This window comes from Puntigrus tetrazona, chromosome 11, assembly GCF_018831695.1.
Source record: "Puntigrus tetrazona isolate hp1 chromosome 11, ASM1883169v1, whole genome shotgun sequence".
NCBI classification, from domain to species: domain Eukaryota; kingdom Metazoa; phylum Chordata; class Actinopteri; order Cypriniformes; family Cyprinidae; genus Puntigrus; species Puntigrus tetrazona.
The window spans coordinates 9,441,102-9,461,503 of NC_056709.1; the positions used below are offsets into that span (position 1 = coordinate 9,441,102).

The 20,402-nt window shown below is 38.0% G+C and overlaps 1 protein-coding gene across 1 annotated transcript in view; it reads left to right on the forward strand.

The window, feature by feature from the left end:
- Positions 1-2,716: 2,716 nt before the first annotated feature.
- dnah1 (dynein, axonemal, heavy chain 1) overlaps positions 2,717-20,402 on the forward strand; it is a 30,405-nt gene continuing 12,719 nt past the window's right edge. The window contains exons 1-48 of the mRNA XM_043251417.1: positions 2,717-2,875; positions 3,055-3,212; positions 4,014-4,106; positions 4,281-4,350; positions 4,429-4,591; positions 5,823-5,946; positions 6,152-6,284; positions 6,461-6,623; positions 6,666-6,673; positions 6,802-7,036; positions 7,616-7,773; positions 7,876-8,087; positions 8,165-8,457; positions 8,780-8,930; positions 9,076-9,266; positions 9,376-9,601; positions 9,676-9,795; positions 10,131-10,213; positions 10,353-10,494; positions 10,565-10,720; positions 10,864-11,062; positions 11,219-11,472; positions 12,123-12,335; positions 12,430-12,594; positions 12,682-12,803; positions 12,977-13,082; positions 13,233-13,412; positions 13,518-13,658; positions 13,785-13,948; positions 14,173-14,283; positions 14,408-14,702; positions 14,897-15,010; positions 15,093-15,242; positions 15,387-15,473; positions 15,583-15,769; positions 15,993-16,084; positions 16,177-16,331; positions 17,095-17,272; positions 17,367-17,561; positions 17,650-17,769; positions 17,846-18,004; positions 18,166-18,273; positions 18,389-18,529; positions 18,619-18,779; positions 18,879-19,036; positions 19,211-19,384; positions 19,791-19,969; positions 20,067-20,294. Of these exons, the coding sequence (XP_043107352.1) occupies positions 3,060-3,212; positions 4,014-4,106; positions 4,281-4,350; positions 4,429-4,591; positions 5,823-5,946; positions 6,152-6,284; positions 6,461-6,623; positions 6,666-6,673; positions 6,802-7,036; positions 7,616-7,773; positions 7,876-8,087; positions 8,165-8,457; positions 8,780-8,930; positions 9,076-9,266; positions 9,376-9,601; positions 9,676-9,795; positions 10,131-10,213; positions 10,353-10,494; positions 10,565-10,720; positions 10,864-11,062; positions 11,219-11,472; positions 12,123-12,335; positions 12,430-12,594; positions 12,682-12,803; positions 12,977-13,082; positions 13,233-13,412; positions 13,518-13,658; positions 13,785-13,948; positions 14,173-14,283; positions 14,408-14,702; positions 14,897-15,010; positions 15,093-15,242; positions 15,387-15,473; positions 15,583-15,769; positions 15,993-16,084; positions 16,177-16,331; positions 17,095-17,272; positions 17,367-17,561; positions 17,650-17,769; positions 17,846-18,004; positions 18,166-18,273; positions 18,389-18,529; positions 18,619-18,779; positions 18,879-19,036; positions 19,211-19,384; positions 19,791-19,969; positions 20,067-20,294 (7,410 nt within the window). The 5' untranslated portion in view covers positions 2,717-2,875; positions 3,055-3,059. The remainder of the gene's footprint in view (positions 2,876-3,054; positions 3,213-4,013; positions 4,107-4,280; positions 4,351-4,428; positions 4,592-5,822; positions 5,947-6,151; positions 6,285-6,460; positions 6,624-6,665; positions 6,674-6,801; positions 7,037-7,615; positions 7,774-7,875; positions 8,088-8,164; positions 8,458-8,779; positions 8,931-9,075; positions 9,267-9,375; positions 9,602-9,675; positions 9,796-10,130; positions 10,214-10,352; positions 10,495-10,564; positions 10,721-10,863; positions 11,063-11,218; positions 11,473-12,122; positions 12,336-12,429; positions 12,595-12,681; positions 12,804-12,976; positions 13,083-13,232; positions 13,413-13,517; positions 13,659-13,784; positions 13,949-14,172; positions 14,284-14,407; positions 14,703-14,896; positions 15,011-15,092; positions 15,243-15,386; positions 15,474-15,582; positions 15,770-15,992; positions 16,085-16,176; positions 16,332-17,094; positions 17,273-17,366; positions 17,562-17,649; positions 17,770-17,845; positions 18,005-18,165; positions 18,274-18,388; positions 18,530-18,618; positions 18,780-18,878; positions 19,037-19,210; positions 19,385-19,790; positions 19,970-20,066; positions 20,295-20,402) is intronic.

The following is a 20,402-nucleotide window of genomic DNA, read 5'->3' on the forward strand; positions in this document are numbered from 1 at the left end:
TAAGAATCGGGAATTGACTTGGGAATCAGACTCTTGCTGTCCTATAGTTTAGTGATTTGTTTTTCCTTTACAGTTGTTAACGTGTGATTGAAAACTATGGAAGAGGATTTCTGCTACATAAGAAATCATGATAATAGTGTTTAAAAAAAATCACACGTCAAATATCTGTTATGAAACAGATATAATAAGCCATAGGGATGCAAAGTGGTGAACCGTATCTGAAAAAACATCCACAACTTTCCAAAAGCTTTTGGAATGTTGTTTTCAAAGAATCCCTTTTTGCAACCCTACTCATCACGCTAAGATGAAAAGTTAAAACTATGAGATACAAGATAAAAATGATTAAGTGGTAAGATAAGAAGTCATTTTAATAAGCTATAAATGACACGATGTTCAAACGAAATGGAAAATTATTTGATTAAAAGTTGCAATTGTAACAAAAAATAGAAATTATGAGATAAAAAGGCATAATTGTATTCATTTTAACTAATCATAATTTGCAATTATTTCATAATGGTGACATAAAAAGTTGAATTTTTCAAACAAAACTGATACAAATAAAATAAATGGCATGCTGTGGCATTCAAAAATATACTTGATAAATTGTGCCCCGTGTGGTTTTATAACACGAACATCTTAAATATAGCACTGTTCTGTATCATTCAGCATAGCTTACAATCCTAGTAGGTGTGAATTGATTTCCTGGACCTCCTTAAAAAGTCGTTTTTTTCTTAAAATACTGGCGCAGGTTCTGGTACGTTGACGTTTGAAAGTCCCAGTTGTGCATCATTTTATCAGAAATGTCTTTCATCTGAAGCTTAACAATGACCTCAATCACTCGGGGGGCTAATCTGCCCTGATTCTGGACCGCAAAATGTCCCAAAGGTCCCAGCTCACTAGAGATCTCATCTGAGATCTCATCTGTCTTGTTCAAACAGCGCTGTAATGCCCTGGGCCAAAGCTATTAGTCATTAATTGCTGGCAGGTGTTTGGATCTATTGACAATATGTGTCTGCCGCATCTGCCTTTGAGATACAGCGAGGGTCAATGTCTCAGCTACACGACTGAAGATGCTGGAGGGGAAGTTTTGTGAGAGTAGTATGATTCATGAGTTTATACAGATTGCAGCTTTGCATTAATAATAATAATAATAATAATAATAGTAGTAACTTCCAATCAGTGGAAGGTTTGTTCTATGAAGGCAAAACAATCGTTATCATACGTCTTTATTATGTAAAATGCTGCCTTATTGTAAATATAGCTATTTTCATTAACCATAACTTTGGATTAAGTGCATCTGTTCTAGATCAATAAATCTGCTACGGGAGAGATCGTGTCGTTTATTTTTGCTCTGAAACCGGCAACCTGCACATCAAGCGCCTCAGTTCAAGAGTAAACTAGCTTGTGGCAAAGTATCACTCTTGTGTTGTTAATTGGCAAGTCTTTCCTCTGCTGCCATTAACTTTTTGACCTGTCGACTTAATGATCTGATGAATCTCCTTAATGATCTGTCAGTCTGTCATGTTCTTTTCGGTCCTTTTGCAATGATGGCAGTTATATCCCATGCAAAGTCAGAAGGCATCGCTGGCTCCTCATTTTGAATTTCACACATGCACTTGACCCCCTGACCCCGGGCCAACCCTGTCTTTGGGTTTGCGAGACACCTTCTGGGAATGACACGTGATTTCAGGCACATGAAGTAATTCATGCACGCTACAGTGAACCCACTCAGGATGATATGCAGGGCCTGCGGGGGCTAAGGTGTGCGTTGCTTATGATCTCCGCTGGGAAATGGGGCAGGATTCTGTGATCTCTTGACCCAGGAGTGTGAGGATCCCTGTGGGTCATTCAGGACCATAAGAGTACAATTACACAGGATGAGATGAAAAGAGAACGGATGGGTTGAGATCACTCTGGGACGCCCATTCCAGTGTGTCATAATTACTGGCATTAACTATGGAAATACAAAACTATAAATGCCTTGAAATGTTGGAGATTCAGCTGGCCATTAACCGTCAGACCATTGCAGTCATATTTTTTAGTGCATCGTGTAATATAAAGAAGTCTGCTGATGGGCAGCGAGAGAAACTTCAACTTTTTTAAAGAAAGGTTTAAGTTTTATCACCCGTAACTAGAAAGAAAAGGATAATAGGATATAGGATTTATTTATTTTGCCCCATGCCCTGGTTGTTTATTTTTTTAAATGTTATATTTTAAGTTACCTATATAAATACCTTGTGTTTGCAAATGTCAGCCTTTGAAACTTTTTCATTATATCTGTCCGCAGTTATTATTTAGCGCAACCACCTTACGATGAAACTTAAATGACCTGTGTTAGATTAATGAATCGAGAAAGCTTATATTGCTCAGTTTCAACAGCATAGCAACTGCTCTAACTGTATTATTTTAATGACAGAAATAGCATAGCTATAAATGTACATTTGAACACCCTATGCCTTCTTAAATTTGATATTGGAAGCAGTTTTCACTCCATCTGTATTTTTTTTTATATAACTTTCCTCCCCTTTTTACGCTGTGCTAAAGCTTAACCTCAAAACTACAACTGATATCCAATCCATGTTCTTTATTTACTGTACAAACCTCCAGACTAATGTTTGTTTTGCTCTCCACGGTAAAGGATTGTAAAGCGCGCAGTCTAGTCTCGCGCACCGGAATCTACAACAAACCCCGCGTGCACGGCGTTGGCCTGGCAACCGTGGCGGCGTAGCTAAATGACAGTTAAAACAGTTAAACGCGAAATACTCACGATACGCGTTTGTTTTACCGAAGACTTCGCTATCTTCAATAAAGAAGAAATGCGTGCTCTTTAGTGAGGCGCGCGTGTGTTAGTGAGCCTGCCGTGATTTAAAGTGAGGTATGTAAAAGCGTGCCTTTTGGTTAAATGATGTGTTTAACCCGACCGTTATGTAGCATAGTATCACTTTTCTCTCTGTTATTATTTAAATCAAATACAGCGTTTGTGTATTAGTTGGTTATAAACTCAGAGGTTAGTTAAAAACAAGCGTTTGTGTAACTTTTATATCTGTTTCTAAGCGACTATGGAGAAAAAACAGCCAGAAAAAAGTCGTCCTGATGTGGGGATGCTTCGTCCCTACCGTCCAGGCTTGCCAAGCCAGGGTCACAGAGACGAACTTCCCCAGTTAAATACCGTCCCGTCTCTCATTAGTAGACCAGGCACAAATCGGCAACAGGTAAACCTCTTCTAAATCACTTCTTCTTCTGGCTCGAGAAAAAAACCCTGTACTAAGATTCTGTTTCAACTTATTAGCTACTGGAAAAGCAAAGTTTGTGAACAAGGTTGCTTGACCTATATGAAGCGGTTGTAGTTTGAAGGTGTTCTTGAGAAGGATTAAATAAACAGTTTTTAAAGCTTGAAGGTGAAAGGTCATGCAGTCTATCACATATAGATAGACAGATAGATAGATAGATAGATAGATAGATAGATAGATAGACAGACAGACAGACAGACAGACAGATAGATAGATAGATAGATAGACAGATAGACAGATAGACAGATAGATAGATAGATTCATTTGGATCTGAGAGGGTTTGTCCTCTCCCATCAATCGTGTCAAGAGGACGTCACAGGGATGAACCGTCCACACTGAGCGCCACCTTGTCTGTTGTCAGCAGACCAGATATCAGTCAACAAGAACAGGCAAATCACTCTTCCTATTCTTCTAATAATTGTATAATTTTATTTCTTATTTTCTTTCCCCCAGATTCCACTGTGGAATTCTTTTTCCAAAAAATCTGCGTTTTCTGTTTATGTTTTTTATAAAATCTGTCTGAATTATTTATTTAAATTTGTATTTTTAAAAAAGTCAATTGAATCAATGAAATTTATTTTATAACATTTTTGTAAAATATTGTATTCCATTTTTTAAAAAACAGGTCCCTATGAAATGTGTATTATTTTTTTTTTGCTGAATTGCTGTTTATTGTTCCTATTTTTTTTTCTTTGTCTGTTGGATGGTTTTCTTTCAAAACAGAAAGATAACCATCCATCTGTATCTAAGATCATTCATCCTAGAGGACATCACAGAAACAAAATGACCACTTTGCCCTGCATTTTCTCAAATCTCGTAAGTAAACCAGGCACAAGTCTGCAACCAGTAAACCAATCTTTCTCTTCCTTTACTGATTCTTTGTACTTTCCTCGTTTACTCGCTTTCATTGTTGTCATATTGCATTGTTGAATTTATTTATATTCACCTTCTTTTAAACATGATTTCCAAAACTACTGCTACCATTTTTAGTCATATGCTGAAGACCCGGTGGGCACAAGATTACTGGGCCAGGAAGGAAACAAGTCCCTCTTTCTTAAACGTAAGAAATCAAGCAACAAATTTGTTTACACTAAATCAATACTAATTATACTAATTATTTTTATCTGTTTTTCACTAGAATCTGTGTTAAGAATGCTTCCTGTCCCACCCAGTGCTATGGAGGAGCAGTTGCATGAAATCCAGCATGAGACAGACTTCCACCCTGGAAGTTACTGTCCAAAAGTTCAGATGCCTTATGTTTGCCCTCCAGGACATGTGCCTCGGAAGATTGAGATTGAGAGGTGAGCGATTCAGATAAACATCTTACACAAATGCTTCTCAACTGGTGGGTCACAACCCAAAAATGAGCCTCGGGTCTGTTTTGCTAAGCAAATTAGATGCCAATGAAAGGATGCTTGACATGTTTTATCATCAAAAAACCCCAAAAACATAAAATGATGCTAGGTTAAAGGAAACAGGCACTTAAAAAGAGGATAACCATGGTAAAAAAATTAAAAATTCAAAAATAAAATAAACTACATAAAAAAGAAATATTGAAGCGATATATCCATAGGTTAATTAAAAAAGAAAGAAATTATAAATCAGCCAAGATAAATGTTGAATTCTTGACAAAATGAAAATACAGAATCCCTTTTTTTATAACATTTGTCAGTGGAAGCTCTTAATAAAAATATAAATATTTTCAATATATAGAAAAGACATTAAATCTTATTATCATGTGAAAGTGGGTGAAAGTTTAGAAGACTTCCAGTGCCTTAAAATTCATCTGTGAGTGATCAGTGAGAAAAAGGTAAGAACATTAACATACTCTTACATACTTGAATTCATTCAAATCTTCTTGGATATCAAAAACAGCAATTGAAGGGCATGGTTCGAGTTAAATATTTAGAATATTGGAAAACATTTTTAACATTTATAATATTCAGAAATAATTCTGCAGCAGCAATTAGAATAAAGTCTACAGGATCGTCTGACTCCGAATAATGGAGTAATAATGCTGAAAATTTTACTTTGCCATCACATTTTACATTATATATTCATATAGAAAGTTCTCTTTCAAGTGACACTCAATGCTGTGTCATTGTGTTTGCAGTATGGAAACTCTTCTGTGTATGAAATGCTTCTGGGCAACTGAACTCCAACGTAAGCCAATAGAATTGGTGTTTACACACATGCTTCAGACACCTTTCACACAGAAGCGTTTCCATAGTGACAGTGCCATGAAGCAGTGTTGAGTTGAGTTGAAACCTAGTTACAAACGTATCCTGAGATGTTATTCTTTAGTGTAATGATATTTCATAATATTACAGCTTTTACTGTATTTTTAATGACATTAATGACTCCAAATTTTAACAATAGTGCATATTTAAGTTTTTAAAACATGGTATTATTTTGCACTATAGTACAATACTAAACATTTAGATGCTGTATAGATGCTCATCCAATGCTTTTTTATATTTTAAGGTTGTAAATGTAGAATGCATGGATTTTGGTTTCTGTTTTAATTCCCAGACGTAGGAGGGAGTATCAGAAGTTGGACATCAATATTCTTTTGGCTGAGCGAGGCATTGATTCCAACCAGCTGATGCTCAAAAACGAGACAAGTCCACCAGTTTCAAACTACCTGTCTCTGGAGGTCATGCATGTTTTTATGAAATACTTATGCAATTATAGTGTCCCAATTGGCTTGTGGCTTTCCCCCTCATTTTGGTGTCCATGTTGATGCTTCAGTTTAAGATGTTTTAGCTTTTATTATCATTTCATTGGCTGCGTAATTGTGCGTTTTGTACAAGCGGCTCATTTTGTGTCTATTAACATTAACGTGCTTTGTGTAACACCAGATATTTGACAATGAAGACTTTGATTGTCGTACTCCAGAGGAATGGCTCGCTTTAGGTTACGAGCAAGGTTCCGTTGAGCGCAAACCTGTTCCTGCCAAAGCCCTGTTGCTGACAAAAAACAGTATCCCACCTGGTACAGTGCTGTCTAAACCTTCTAGAAATACCTGACATATTGTAGTCGAATGGATCCTATCATTTGTCTTGTAGTTCATTCTGAAAATAAATTAATCTTATAGCCCATCCAGTGGGAGCCATATGGGCACATGTGGGAAAAATTAAATGTCTGTTCTTCATGTGTTTGTCATGTAGTGAATCCAGTGAGCCCAGCTTTGGAGTATTCTTGGCAGTTGGTTGGGGTGCTACAGTACAGCCAGGAAAAGAAGGAGTACCTAGTGCATAAAGCAGACTGTAATGGATGGGTTCGGGATTCTGATGGAAAACCTATTTTGAATGGAGGACAGAGAGAAGGCATGTGCAATACCCATAGGTTAACCTTTTAAACACTTTGTTTTAGAATTATAGGTAACACCAACATTTCATCAACATTGTCATATGTTTTTATTTCACTATCCACTATATTCACTATATCTGACTTCTGTTTGTATTTCATTATCTTTTCTTTCTTTCCCAAGGGGCTTTGTCACTTCAAGAAGGGCAATACTGGGTTCCCAGGATCAGGCTGCTGTTTTGTGCAGAAGACCCACGTGTCTTTGCCCAGAGAGTCCAGTTTGCCCAGGATTTAAGACAGTACACTGAGGCCATAATCTTGTATCATCTTTCCATTGACTGCATGCCATACTGGAGTGGCAACCCCACTCTTGACCCCACCAGTTTAGAGCGCATCAGAAATTATGCTGTCTCCACACCAGGCCTTCATTTTAAAGGGTGAGAGGAATTAAAATAATAATAAGAACAAATAATTTTACATTTTGATGTATGCAGTCACAATGAAATGTTTAAAATGTTTTTTTTTTTTTTTAAAAATGGGGTCAGTAAGATTTGCAAATGCTATATTTCTCAAATTAATTTGAAGACTGAAGTAATGATTTTGCCATAACAGAAATAAATTATATTTTTAAATAGTTACAAACAGAAAACTGTTATTTTAAAGTGTAATAAAATTTCAGAATATTTCTGTTGTTTTCTGTGAATATTCAAGAGGTTCACATAAAATATGATTTCTGTGCATCTGCAGACAATGTATTGCCTCTTAAAAAGAAGTTAATTTTAGGCACTGGTGTACAGTACTGTAAAAAAAATTCCATTGTACCCAAGTATAATCATTAAGACGTTAAATAAAACATTAAGAGTTTCCTATAAAAATCATCTGCACCTTCCATCAACTCCAGATGTGAAATTCCAGAAAACACAGCCTATAATTATATAAACAATTACTGATGTCTACTGCACAGAATTATCACAGCTAGTATTAGTTTGTTTTTCAATAAACACATGTCTGTACAGTCTACAGGAATGTGTGAAGGAGCTGGAGGAAGAGCTTTGTTTTGAATACGTTCACAGTATGGACCGAATGTGCTTCGATAAGGTGGTACAGGAAAGCCCAGAAGAGTTTCCTCACATCACAATTCCTCAAAAAGAACCTGAGAAAGTTCCTGAGAAAGGTAGAGAGATGGACGTCAAAAGAAAGGAGATTTTCAGACTGTTTAATGTGTTTGATTTGTTATATGGGCCCACCCACAATGTGCTGTCTCATTTCCTCCTAGGCCTTGTATCAGTCCCTGACTACCCTTTTGAGAAGAACCGTGCAGCTTTTGTCTTTACTACACTGCTCACTAAGCCTGAGGTGATCACTGTGCTGTCCATAGTGAGAGAAGTGTGCGACAGGCTAGCAAAAATGAACCTGTTCCATATCAATTTCACAAAGCCAATTAACTTGGAGGAGTTTGAGTTAGCACAGTCTCATAAACGTGAACAGGTATACAAACTAAGGCCTATTTACATGCACCTACAAATAGACCTCTGTGTCATCATATGCTCTTCGTCTTCCTTCAGGTCCAGTTGTTTCTACAAGAGACCTGGCTGGAAACTTTATGTACTGGCATTGTGTCTAATCTGCAAGGAAGTCGTGACTGGTACAATCTTTCTGTGAACTGGCATGTTTACCGTTTGTCTAAACTGTGTCGCTTGATGGCACTGATATGCAGCATTCAGCAGGACACACTCAGGTTCCTGGTGCAGGACTCCCTAGCCAGCTTAGCCAAGTTATTGCTCGATGCTTGCCACAATGTCCTACAATGCCCCAAGGATCTAACCTGGGGTCCTGATCTCATAAACAGCCCATACAAGTATGTGAATTGTCATTATCCTGGTTACTGCTTCTTAAATATGCCTGTAGGATTGTGTTTAATTTTACTTTATAATATTTTTTTTAACTTTAAATGATGTTTAAAGCTGTGGTTCTGTCGATGGACAACAATAAATTTTAAGGTTTTTTTATACATTTTATTAAGAGGTACAGATCAACTTGGTTATTGTGGCCTTCAAATACATTTCTAGATGAGAGGGTAGCTTTGGAGTCAAGAGAAGCAAGATCTAAATGAGAATAATTCAGTGTAGTTGTTTTATACTGTATGTAACTCATCCATGATACAACATTATTCTATGCAGGCCGAAAAAGAAACCCCTTTTCTCAGTGGATTTGGTACTTGATCCGACTGGTGTTGGTTACAGCACTCCTCTAGAGAGCTTTGAGACCTCCGTTATCAACCTGTTTAATAAAGGAATCCAGTCCACACAAAACATACCTCAATTAGACAAGGTTTCCTATCTTTTTGTTTGTGCATACATCATTTTTATAAATAAATTACTTTATTTTTTATACTACTATATTATTGAACACAGCCAAAATATAAAAAAATGATTATTAAATGATTAAAACAGTTTGTGTTCCTTCCCATTCTCAGTTTGTAATGAAACACCTGCTCATCGTTGGATATGTGTTAGATACAGTGGCCTTGTGGGAACCTGATGTCACCAATCTGAGGGAGAGCATCAGTTTGGCCCTGAAACAGGCCATCGTACCTCTCAGAGCCTATGCTCGTCGATATGAATGCCACCTTGAGCTCCACAATTCAGATATAAACACTTTTTTAGAGTAAATCTTCATATTGTCTGCATTTTTTTTGAAAGAGAGACCAGTATACTATGTAATGTAATTAGCTAAAGAGCAAGGATTGTCCTGCTTATGTTTTTGTGTCTAAAAGGTTGCACCGTCAGGAGAACCAGACCGTTCAGGAAGTGAAGCAGGAAGTTCTGGAGCACCTAAGGGAGATGGAACTTTTAAATCAGTCCATCCCTTCAGCCATCATCATCGGCCCCTTCGAGGTCTGCGTGGAGAGCGTTCGGCAAAGCCTGGTGAAGAAACGCAAAGCCCTCGCCGATGCAGTTCTGGACCGGCTCGCTCTGAGGTTACGTCAACAGATACAAGATGTGAGTTAGTGTTTATTAAACATTTTTATCAAGTCTGAATGTATTGCTGTTATGTAACATTGTGTGCGTTTCAGGCAAGTACGGAGTGTAAAGCCATCAGCAGAAAGCTGTCTGAGAAACCCAGCTGCATTGAGGAGCTCATAGAGCAGAGAGAATGGATGAAACTACTCCCTGAGCAACTCAAAGCACATGAAGTACAGTTTTATTGTTATTGTTTATTTACTGTTTTATTGTTAATTATGTTTTGCCTTTATTGGGAATAAATAGCGGAGAAGTGACAGAAAACAGTGCCACCATGTGGCATATAAGAGCCCATGCATTTCCTGATTTTGATAGTACTTTGTATTTTGTTATGCCATCTTATTTATCATTGCTTAGTAGTTATGATGTCCTTTGACTATGGAAGTTAACACTTCCTGTTGCTGTTGCCATTCCATCAGTCCCTAGTATTTTTTAAATCCTCATGGCATTGTTGCATTTAATTCTGAATGATTTTTTTCTGTCTTTCTCTGCTAATGGCCTCTTGCAGGAGTGTTTGTCCAAAGCTCTGTCTGATTATGATCTAATAGATGAATTCTTCTACAATCTCTCCGATGAGGATGTCAGTGAGAAGTGAGTTCATAATTGCCTCACCCCTGAAATTAATAGAGTTTTAACACAATTGCTTTTAACTAATCTAAAGTCAGCCATTCTGCACATCTATATCACATTTCTTCAGTAGCCGAGCTCCTAAATACTAAATGTTGTGCAGGTGGACAGCAAGGGCCTGGCCCTGGATGATCCTGAACCAGATGGAGAGAGTGAAAGCCCAACATGCTGAGGATGAAGAACGCTTCCTTAAGATCCAGCTTGTCGACCAAAACAGCTTCCTGGATCTCTTGAATGTATTGCAGGTCAGAATCATAAAGTTAAGAATTCAATATTATTGCCTTCTGGGTATTGCAAGTCACTGTTCGTTTTCAGATGACGGTGGCTGGATTATCTGGTTACACAAACCTTGGACGGGCTCATGAGGTGGCAAATGAGGTGCGGAGGGTGAGCAAGCAGCTGAAAGAGTGTCAGGAAATGGCACAACTTTACAACAACCGTGAACGACTCTTTGGCAAACCAGTCTCTAATGTAGGTTAACTTTATATGCAAATTTCTGTGTAGTCATTCTGTGTTTTATTATTTTGTTTCCATGAAATCAGTGCGACCATACGTTACCTAAGAACATCAAAATACATAAAATTTTAATTGAAAAATGTATTTTTGTGGTCTAGTACACCGAGCTACAGAAACTGAACAGAGAGTTTCAGCCATTTTACGACCTATGGAAGACGACATCTGATTGGCTGCGATGGCATGAAAGCTGGCTCAACGACCCGCTCTCAGCCATCAACCCAGAACAACTGGAGTATAATGTCAATGATGCTTACAAGACTATGCACCAGTGTGTCAAACAGTTTAAAGATATTCCTGGTAAGCAGCAATCTAACATCAAGAATAAGATACATTGTCCTGTAGTTTACATTTTTAGAAATACAAAAAGAGAAGGTAAATATATATTTACATATGTATTGTGTGTTCGTATCATACTGTTCATAACATGTTTTTATCATTATTGACTCTTTTCAGCATGTCAAGAAGTGGCATCTGAAATCCGGACTAAGATTGAAGAGTTCCGTCCATTTATTCCTCTAATCCGGGGCCTGAGGAATCCTGGCATGCGGAACCGCCACTGGGAACTTCTTTCTGAACGTATTAACATGAATATGAAATCTACAGCTAACCTCACTTTTTCCCTTTGTCTGGAGTTGGGCCTACAAAATCATGCAGAGGAAATTACCCAAGTGGCTCAGGAGGCTGGAAAAGAATATGCTATTGAGCAAGTGAGTGCAATTTTTGACCCATGGAGTTGTTTTTCAGATGTATTTTGTATTTATGAGGCACATAAACATAAGCAACTCTTTCTTTATGTTACCTGCACCCTGATATCTATTTTTATTAGCAGAAGTCTGCCAGATGATTCAAAGCTGACATTTTGCATCACCTAGAAGACTTTTGAAATCTTTTGTTAAAATCATCAACATTTATCATTCAGCCAAGCTTACTTTGTCCTGGTGAATCACTGTTTTAAATTTAATCACCAAGAACAAAAAATGAATTTTTAACTTATTTTTTAATTAGAAATTACAATAAATTGTGGGATCATTTGTTTATTGAGGTTTATTGAGCCCTGAAGTAGTGCTACACCACAAGGATCACTAAGGCCAAAAGTGGAGCTGCACCATGGGGCTCATTGCATTTCAAAGATAGGTGCATCTGTACAGTTGTGGCTGATATTATATCATACAGTAATTCAACATCCTGCTGCTTGAGGTCAAGACATTGTCTCTCGAGACACTAAACTCATATTTTATAAGATCTTTTGATGCCCTTTGGTAAATTAAATTAACAATAGGGACACTTTCGTTTGTTGATATTTTTTTCTGAACTGCGTAACCGAACAATTCCACAGACATATTATGTCATATGACAGGCTCTGATAAAGATGGAGGAGGAATGGTCAACAGTAATGTTTGAGGTGATGCCTTATAAGGAGACAGGGACTTACATCTTGAAGAGCCCAGATGAAGCTTCTCAGCTCCTGGATGACCACATTGTAATGACTCAGAGTATGGTCTTCTCCCCATATAAAAAACCCTTTGAGGAGAGAATCAGCAAATGGGAAAGTAAACTGAAAATGACACAGGTATGATCTCCACAATGTGAGGTACTTTTGGATTTTTTGTTTGGTTTGCATGTTTGGTTTACAACTTTTTGTTACTGTGGCATTCTGCTGGTAGGATGTATTAGAAGAATGGCTCATCTGTCAGCGATCATGGCTGTACATGGAACCTATTTTCAGTTCTGATGACATCAACCGCCAGCTGCCTGTGGAAGGGAAGAGGTATCTGACCATGGAGCGTACCTGGAGGAAAATCATGAAGGCTGCCCATGATAACAATAAGGTGAGCATGGTCAGACTTAGTCATAGTACATTTGATTTGTCCTTGGTTCACCAAAGAATTGAGATATCATTGTCTTTATGAGTGCAGGTGATTGAGGTGTGTCCCGAACCACGTCTCTTGGCCAGTCTCAGAGACTGTAACAATTTACTGGAACTCGTGCAGAAAGGACTGAGTGAATACCTTGAGACCAAACGAAGCTCCTTCCCCAGGTAAAAATTGTCACTTTTTATGGTTTCATTCAACAGCTGGGAAGGCCCAGGGCAATTCAATAAAACAATAATTTACCATAATTTCTTAGCACTTTAAAGTTAAATCCACCTCTGTAGCATCATTATAGTTTGTGAAGCAACTGTTTAAGAATTCTCTTGTTGTCTGGTTGTAGATTTTACTTTTTATCAGATGATGAGTTGCTGGAGATTTTATCTCAGACTAAAGATCCAACAGCAGTTCAGCCGCATCTCCGCAAATGCTTTGAGAACATTGCTCGGGTGAGTCCTCTTTTGCATACAACAGATCTGATTTGCTGTAATATGCTTACTATATTTTTAGCATTAAGGAAAATATAATTTTTTCTTTCTATAATAGTATAGCATTACAGTTCATGTCAGAAATTCTGAAATCTGTTGTATAACATGCAGCTCCAGTTCCAGTCAGATTTGCTGATCACACACATGTACTCAGCTGAGGGAGAAGAAGTCCAGTTGTCCATACCTGTGTCTCCTTCTGGGAATGTGGAGCATTGGTTACGGGAAGTAGAAAACTCTATGAAGGCCAGTGTAAGGGACAACATTAGTCGTTCGCTGCAGGCCTACGTAGAGGTAAGTATTGTTTCTTATTTTGATAAGTCTGTGATTTTAAACAATGTGCAAGTAGTTTATGTTGTCAGCGAATGTTTTGATATAAAGTCTAAACCCTGCCTGCAGCGTCCTCGTACAGAGTGGGTGCTGTCCTGGCCTGGGCAGGTGGTGATCGCTGGCTGTCAAACATTTTGGACACAAGAGGTGTCAGAGTCTTTGGATAAGGGAGACCTTGCAGATCGGCTTTATCCACAGCTACAGACACAGGTACTTGCTGTTTAAAACAGTACAAACGATTAAACATTGATGCGGACGTTTTATGCACTACAATGTATATTCTGATAAGGAACATTGGATAAAAGTTTAAGTGTGTGTTTGTATATCCACAAACAGTTGGGAGACTTGGTGCAGCTGGTGCGGGGTCGTCTGTCAAAGATGCAGCGAGGGGTGCTTTCAGCACTCATTGTGATCGAAGTGCATGCTAAAGATGTTGCAGCAAAGCTGGTTGAGGAGAAAGTATCCAGTGTCAATGACTTTGAGTGGATCAGCCAGCTGAGGTTATACAAACATATAATCAATACATATTTGGAACATTATAAATGTAGTACTTTAATAGTAGTAATATGTGTGTGATTATATACGAAGGCTTTATTAGCAAAAACAGATAACTCTTTTTTTAATCATGGTTTTATTATGTTATCATGTTTTTATAGATTTTTTTTTTTTTTTTTTTTTACTTTTTACAGTTTACTGTACACTATATGAGTTTGTGTTTTCATAGATATTATTGGCGTGATGACATTTACATCAGAGCAGTGAATGCTGAGTTCTTGTATGGTTACGAATACCTTGGTAACTCAGGACGACTTGTTATCACTCCATTGACAGACAGGTGACATTTAGAAAACTGAACTTCTTTTATGTACATAGCTGTACATATGCTTTTTAGTGCAAAGGATTTTAGAGGATATTGTTTTTGTTAGGGATTAAAATGACGTACAATGTTTGTCACACAGGTGTTATCTCACCCTGACTGGTGCGCTTCACTTAAAGTTTGGAGGTGCCCCGGCGGGCCCTGCAGGTACAGGAAAGACAGAGACCACTAAAGACCTGGGCAAAGCTCTGGCCATACAGACTGTAGTTTTTAACTGCTCTGATCAGCTGGACTTCATAGCCATGGGCAAGTTCCTCAAAGGCTTGGCTAGTTCAGGGGCATGGGCCTGCTTCGATGAATTCAATCGAATTGATGTAGAGGTTTTATCAGTTGTGGCTCAACAGATCACAACCATTCAAAAAGCCCAGCAGCAAAGAGTAAGTAAAATCACACACTATGATACATACATGTTAAGGACATAAGGCATATTTGTTACATAACCTTCAAACATTCATACATCATCATATATAGTAAATTATTTAAAAAAAAATTATTCTTATGTTAGAAAAGTCAAGAAAGTTCATCAGTAAAAAGGTGTTGAAAACCCTGATGTCCTGTTTGTTGCAATCAGGTGAAGAAATTTGTATTTGAAGGAATGGAAATCCCTCTTGTTCCATCCTGTGCAGTCTTCATCACTATGAATCCTGGTTATGCTGGTCGAACTGAACTGCCAGATAACTTAAAGGTAATTTAAATTCACCAGCAGCAATGTAAAAGTATAAAAGAAAAAAAAGACTGAGTGATACTGTACTGTATGTGTTCCTTAGGCCCTCTTCCGTCCCGTGGCCATGATGATCCCTGATTACGCCATGATAGCAGAGATCTCTCTTTACTCATTCGGCTTCAGTGATGCCAAAGTCTTGTCCAAAAAAATCACCAGCACTTTCAAACTGTCCTCAGAACAGCTCAGTTCACAGGTTTGACTTTTATGTCAAGAGTGCAGCCATGTTTTGGGAGAATTTCATATAGAAACAGTCAGAAAAGACTGTTTGTTCTGCTTGTTCATCCAGACTATCTATTTGGTTTGTGTAAAATTTACATTGTTGCATGCTGTCAATTAGGACCACTATGATTTTGGCATGAGAGCTGTAAAAACTGTGATCTCTGCTGCTGGAAACTTGAAGAGGGAAAATCCTGATATGAATGAGGTTTGAGGATACACAATATCTGTATGTGTAATTGCATTGCAGTATTCTATATTTATTTTTCTGCAGTGTAACCTCTTTAAGCAAAACATGAATTGTACGATTTATGCAGGAGCTGATATGCCTCCGTGCCATCAGAGATGTCAATGTACCAAAGTTCCTTCAGGATGACCTCAAGCTCTTTAATGGCATTGTGTCCGACCTCTTCCCCAAGATCCGTGAAGAGCCAATAGACTACGGTACCCTAGAAGAGTCCATCAGGAATGTCTGTTCAATTAAATGTCTTAAAGATGTGGATGGTGAGTGTGCGGTAGAATTGTGTGATTTATAAGAAAACAATAACAAACCATATTTCTTACCAAAATGATTATGTGGAATTATCAATAGCTCAAAATATTTTTTAGGATGTCTATTTGCTTTAATGTTGTAATTTTAAGGGAAAAGTTATGCTATGCATATGAATATGCTAAATTGGTTTGCCAGGAAATTATTATTTTTTTGTTTGTTTTTCTTGTCTTGAAGGCTTTATAACCAAGTGTATTCAATTATATGAGACCACTGTAGTCAGACACGGTCTAATGTTGGTAGGACCTTCAGGCTCTGGGAAAACAAAGGTAAGCTTCAGTAATACAAATGTACAAAATGCAATAAGAATGGCAAATTCTGATTTTGGAATTTGTTCATATGTACTTTCACATACATACAGTGTTATGAAGTGCTGGGAGCAGCTATGACAGCTCTAAAAGGCCAACCCTCAGTTAGTGGAGGAGTATATGAGTCTGTACAGACCTACGTGCTCAACCCAAAATCCATCACTATGGGGCAGCTTTATGGAGAATTTGACCAGCTTACTCATGAATGGTGAGTGCATTCTGTATTTATTGTAATAACATTGCTGTACAGGTTGACGTAGCCTCCTGGACAGTGCTCTTGTGGGGCTTTGTTTAGAATTTAATTTTAGTATAAATGGATGCATAATTCACTTTTACATAGTGTTTGCATATTAGCAGTATTTGAACACAACTACTGTACAATGATAAAAATCCATTCACTTTTTTAAAACAAAACAGTCTCATTTATCAAGCTGTTTTGACTTTTTGAGCGGTATGATGTCATACTGCTCAGGCCCCACCCACAACCACTGAAGTACTATCAGCATTTTTCAACTTATAGCCAGCTGTACACTGTGCCAATTTCTTAGCCATCTAGCAGCTATAGTGACAACAGTATCTTGTAAGCAATGCAGGTGTTTTAAAGTTTTCTCCCAACATCAGAGCCACTTAGGACTAGTTTTTAGGATTAGTTTTATTTTTGTTTCGTTTCTAAATCCACAAAAAAACAATAGAAAGTTGAGCAGGGGTGAGCAGTATCTCATTATATTTTAAAGAGACATACACCAAAATGGATCGCTGTGAACAGAGCTGCTTTTAACAATGTACAAAGGTATTGTTTTTGATAACGATTGAGGAAATTTAAACAAAGTATGTTGCAGACATTTCATGAAGACCCTAAAGAACTAACATTGGCTGTTAAAATTGGCTTCTAATGCCCCCTTAAATAGAGGGGGAAAAAACTTTAAAAGAGTGTGCAAGTTGTTAAAAGTACACAAACTGTTAAATTACAGGACGGATGGTATACTGTCTTGTCTCATTCGGGATGGAGCTGCCTCCATGGACCAGGAGAAGAAGTGGTACATGTTTGATGGACCTGTGGATGCTGTGTGGATCGAGAATATGAATACGGTTCTGGATGACAATAAGAAACTTTGTCTAAGCTCTGGAGAGATCATCAAACTCTCTGACGTATGAGAATTACTGCTAATAGCTCTCAGTGTTGTACCCTTTCTGTAACTATAATATTTTTCTGTATTCTGTATGACAATTGTTTGGCCCTCAGGTGATGACCATGATGTTTGAGGTGCAGGATTTGGCAGTGGCTTCTCCTGCCACGGTTTCTCGCTGTGGCATGGTATATCTCGAACCCAGTATTCTGGGTCTGACTCCATTCACAGAATGTTGGCTCCGTACGATCCCTGACATATTTCAGCCATACACAGATCAACTCAACTCTCTCTTTACTAGGTTCTTACAGGTGATTGGTCCAATATGTGCTTTTTATTGAACATATTGTATGTTCATTGTCTATATAGGTTTTGAGATGTTGTTATGTGCTGCCTTAGGACTCCATCCAATTAGTCAGAAAATCAGTGAAGGAGGTGATCACCTCCATGAACAGCAATCTTACCTGCTCTCTGCTCAAACTGATGGATTGTTTCTTTCAGCCCTTTATCCCACGAGAGGTCAGATAACTTTTTATTATTACAGTGGTTAAACTAATTTATTCATGGCTAAACTGAATTTTGTGTGTGCGGTCAGGGTAAGAAGCCCCCTTCCCAGGAGAAACTGTCTCGGCTTCAGGAGCTGATTGAGCCCTGGTTTATCTTTTCACTCATATGGAGTTTTGGAGCTACAGGAGACGCTGCCAGCTTCCAACGTTTCAGTTTTTGGCTCAGGGGCAAGATGGTTGAAGAAAAGGTCAATAGTAGCATACATTTATCATGAAGTGCTATCAGCAATGATTTACATGCTGTAGATAATTACACCGAAGGGCCACAGAGTAAATATTTTTTATAGCTTTTTTGTAAGAGTGTTCATTCAGAGGTGCATTTTGCAAATCTTGTTTGCTTGTTTTTCAGGTCCAACTGTGTTTCCCTGAGGAGGGACTAGTGTACGATTACCATTTAGATGATGCAGGAATAAGTTGTTTTGATGAGGAGGAGAATGAGGATGGAAAAGAGAGGAAGGTGAGAATTAATTTACAAAACATTTTTATGAGATTATTTTATTTTGATTAAAAGAAATGAAATCATTTTCAAATGACTTTAAACATGCATTCAGTTTATTATTCAAATGCTTCAGGTTCAGTGGATCAGTTGGATGAAATATGCCCAGGAAGTGGTCATCACCCCTGAAACTAGCTACTCTGACATCATTGTGCCCACAGTTGACACTGTTCGCATGTCCTTCCTAATAGACATGCTGCTTTCCAATAAGAAGCCTGTGGGTTGTTTTGACTCTCAGTCTACATGCAGTCAACTTAATGTCATATGTATGTGCTACTGAGCTTGTTTCCTCCTTTGATTTGCCAGGTCTTGTGCATTGGGCCAACTGGCACAGGAAAGACCCTAACCATATCAGACAAGCTTCTAAAAAACATGCCTGTTGAGTACATCACTCACTTCCTAATGTTCTCTGCTCGCACTTCCGCCAACCAGACTCAGGACTATATTGACAGCAAACTTGACAGAAGGTTCTTCCACTTTCATTTAATTTTTCATTTGTCTGTTACTAATCTTTTTCTCTGTACATATTGCTAGATTTTTAGTATTTACACAGTTTTTTCTTGCAGACGTAAAGGTGTGTTTGGGCCTCCTTTGGGAAAATATTTTATTTTCTTCATTGATGATTTGAACATGCCTTTGCTGGAAACATACGGAGCTCAGCCTCCCATTGAACTGCTGCGGCAGTGGATGGATCACGGAGGCTGGTATGACAGGAAACAGATAGGTGCGTTTGCAGATGTGTTGTTTTGTTTAGTTTTTTTTTTTGAAGAATTGAATGTTTTTATTCAACAAAGATGCATTAAAGTGATTTCTGTTTCGCATAAATGCTGTTGTTTTGATAATTCCTGAATGATGGCATACACAAACACTTTAAACACAAATACTCTGTGTTTAACAGGCACATTTAAAAACCTTGTTGACATAAACTTTGCGTGTGCCATGGGGCTTCCTGGTGGTGGTAGGAATCCCATCACTCAACGCTTCACACGCCACTTCAACTTCCTCTCCTTCACTGAAATGGAGGACGCCAGCAAGAAAAAGATCTTTTCAACCATCCTGGGGAACTGGATGGGTGAGTGACAGTCATTATGTGGGCATGTAGATATATATGTATTTCAATGTGGGTTTTCAACAGGAAACACCTGCCATAAGCTTTGGTAGCATTTTAAATGATGTTTTTGATGTTATGATTTGTTTCTTTTTATTTCATTTGTTTTGTTTTGTTTTTTACAGATGGAAATATGAGTAAAAAGGACCCAGGCAGTAAGCTTGATTACAGGAAGGGAAACAGAAAGATAGACAGAGAGAACAGAGAGAAAGACTAGACCTCTAATTGTCAAATGTCTTATTGATATTTACAAATATAAGTTACTAATATATTTGATATATGAAATGTTAAATATTGAGCTTATGGTGACATATCTCACTTGCAAAATGGATTTTCTCACACAAACTCATTTTGCATTTATCATTTCTAGAGAAAGTTCCAGAAATTAAACCATTCAATGAGCCTCTAGTAGATGCCACCATCAGGGTGTACTCCACTATTACCTCTGCTCTTCTACCCACACCTGCTAAATCCCACTATACGTTCAACCTGAGGGACCTCTCAAAAGTCTTCCAGGGAATACTGATGGCAGAGGCTGGGAAAATAGAGGTACCATCATTAAAAACCAGTCTCTGATTTTTAGGTATTTAATGTGTTATCTTTTCAAATCTTCATAAAATGTTTTGCATCATCTTTGTTTACTCAGAATAAAACACAGCTATTGCAGCTTTGGTATCACGAGAGCTGCAGGGTGTTCCAGGATCGACTGGTCAGCGAAGAGGACAGGAGTTGGTTTGACCAACTTCTTCACACCCACATACAGGAGTTTGGGTGCAAGATTGAGGAGGTGGTCCCATACCAGCCAGTCCTATATGGGGACTTCATGTTCCCAGGGGCTGTCAAGGTCTACCGGCTGATTGAAGATAGAGAAAAGGTACAAGGCTTGTATTGCCTTAATAATGTTCATAATGTACAGAGTTTAAATTTACAAAATCCATCAAAGCTGACCTAAGACAAGAATGAGTATTGTTTCTGTTTTAGG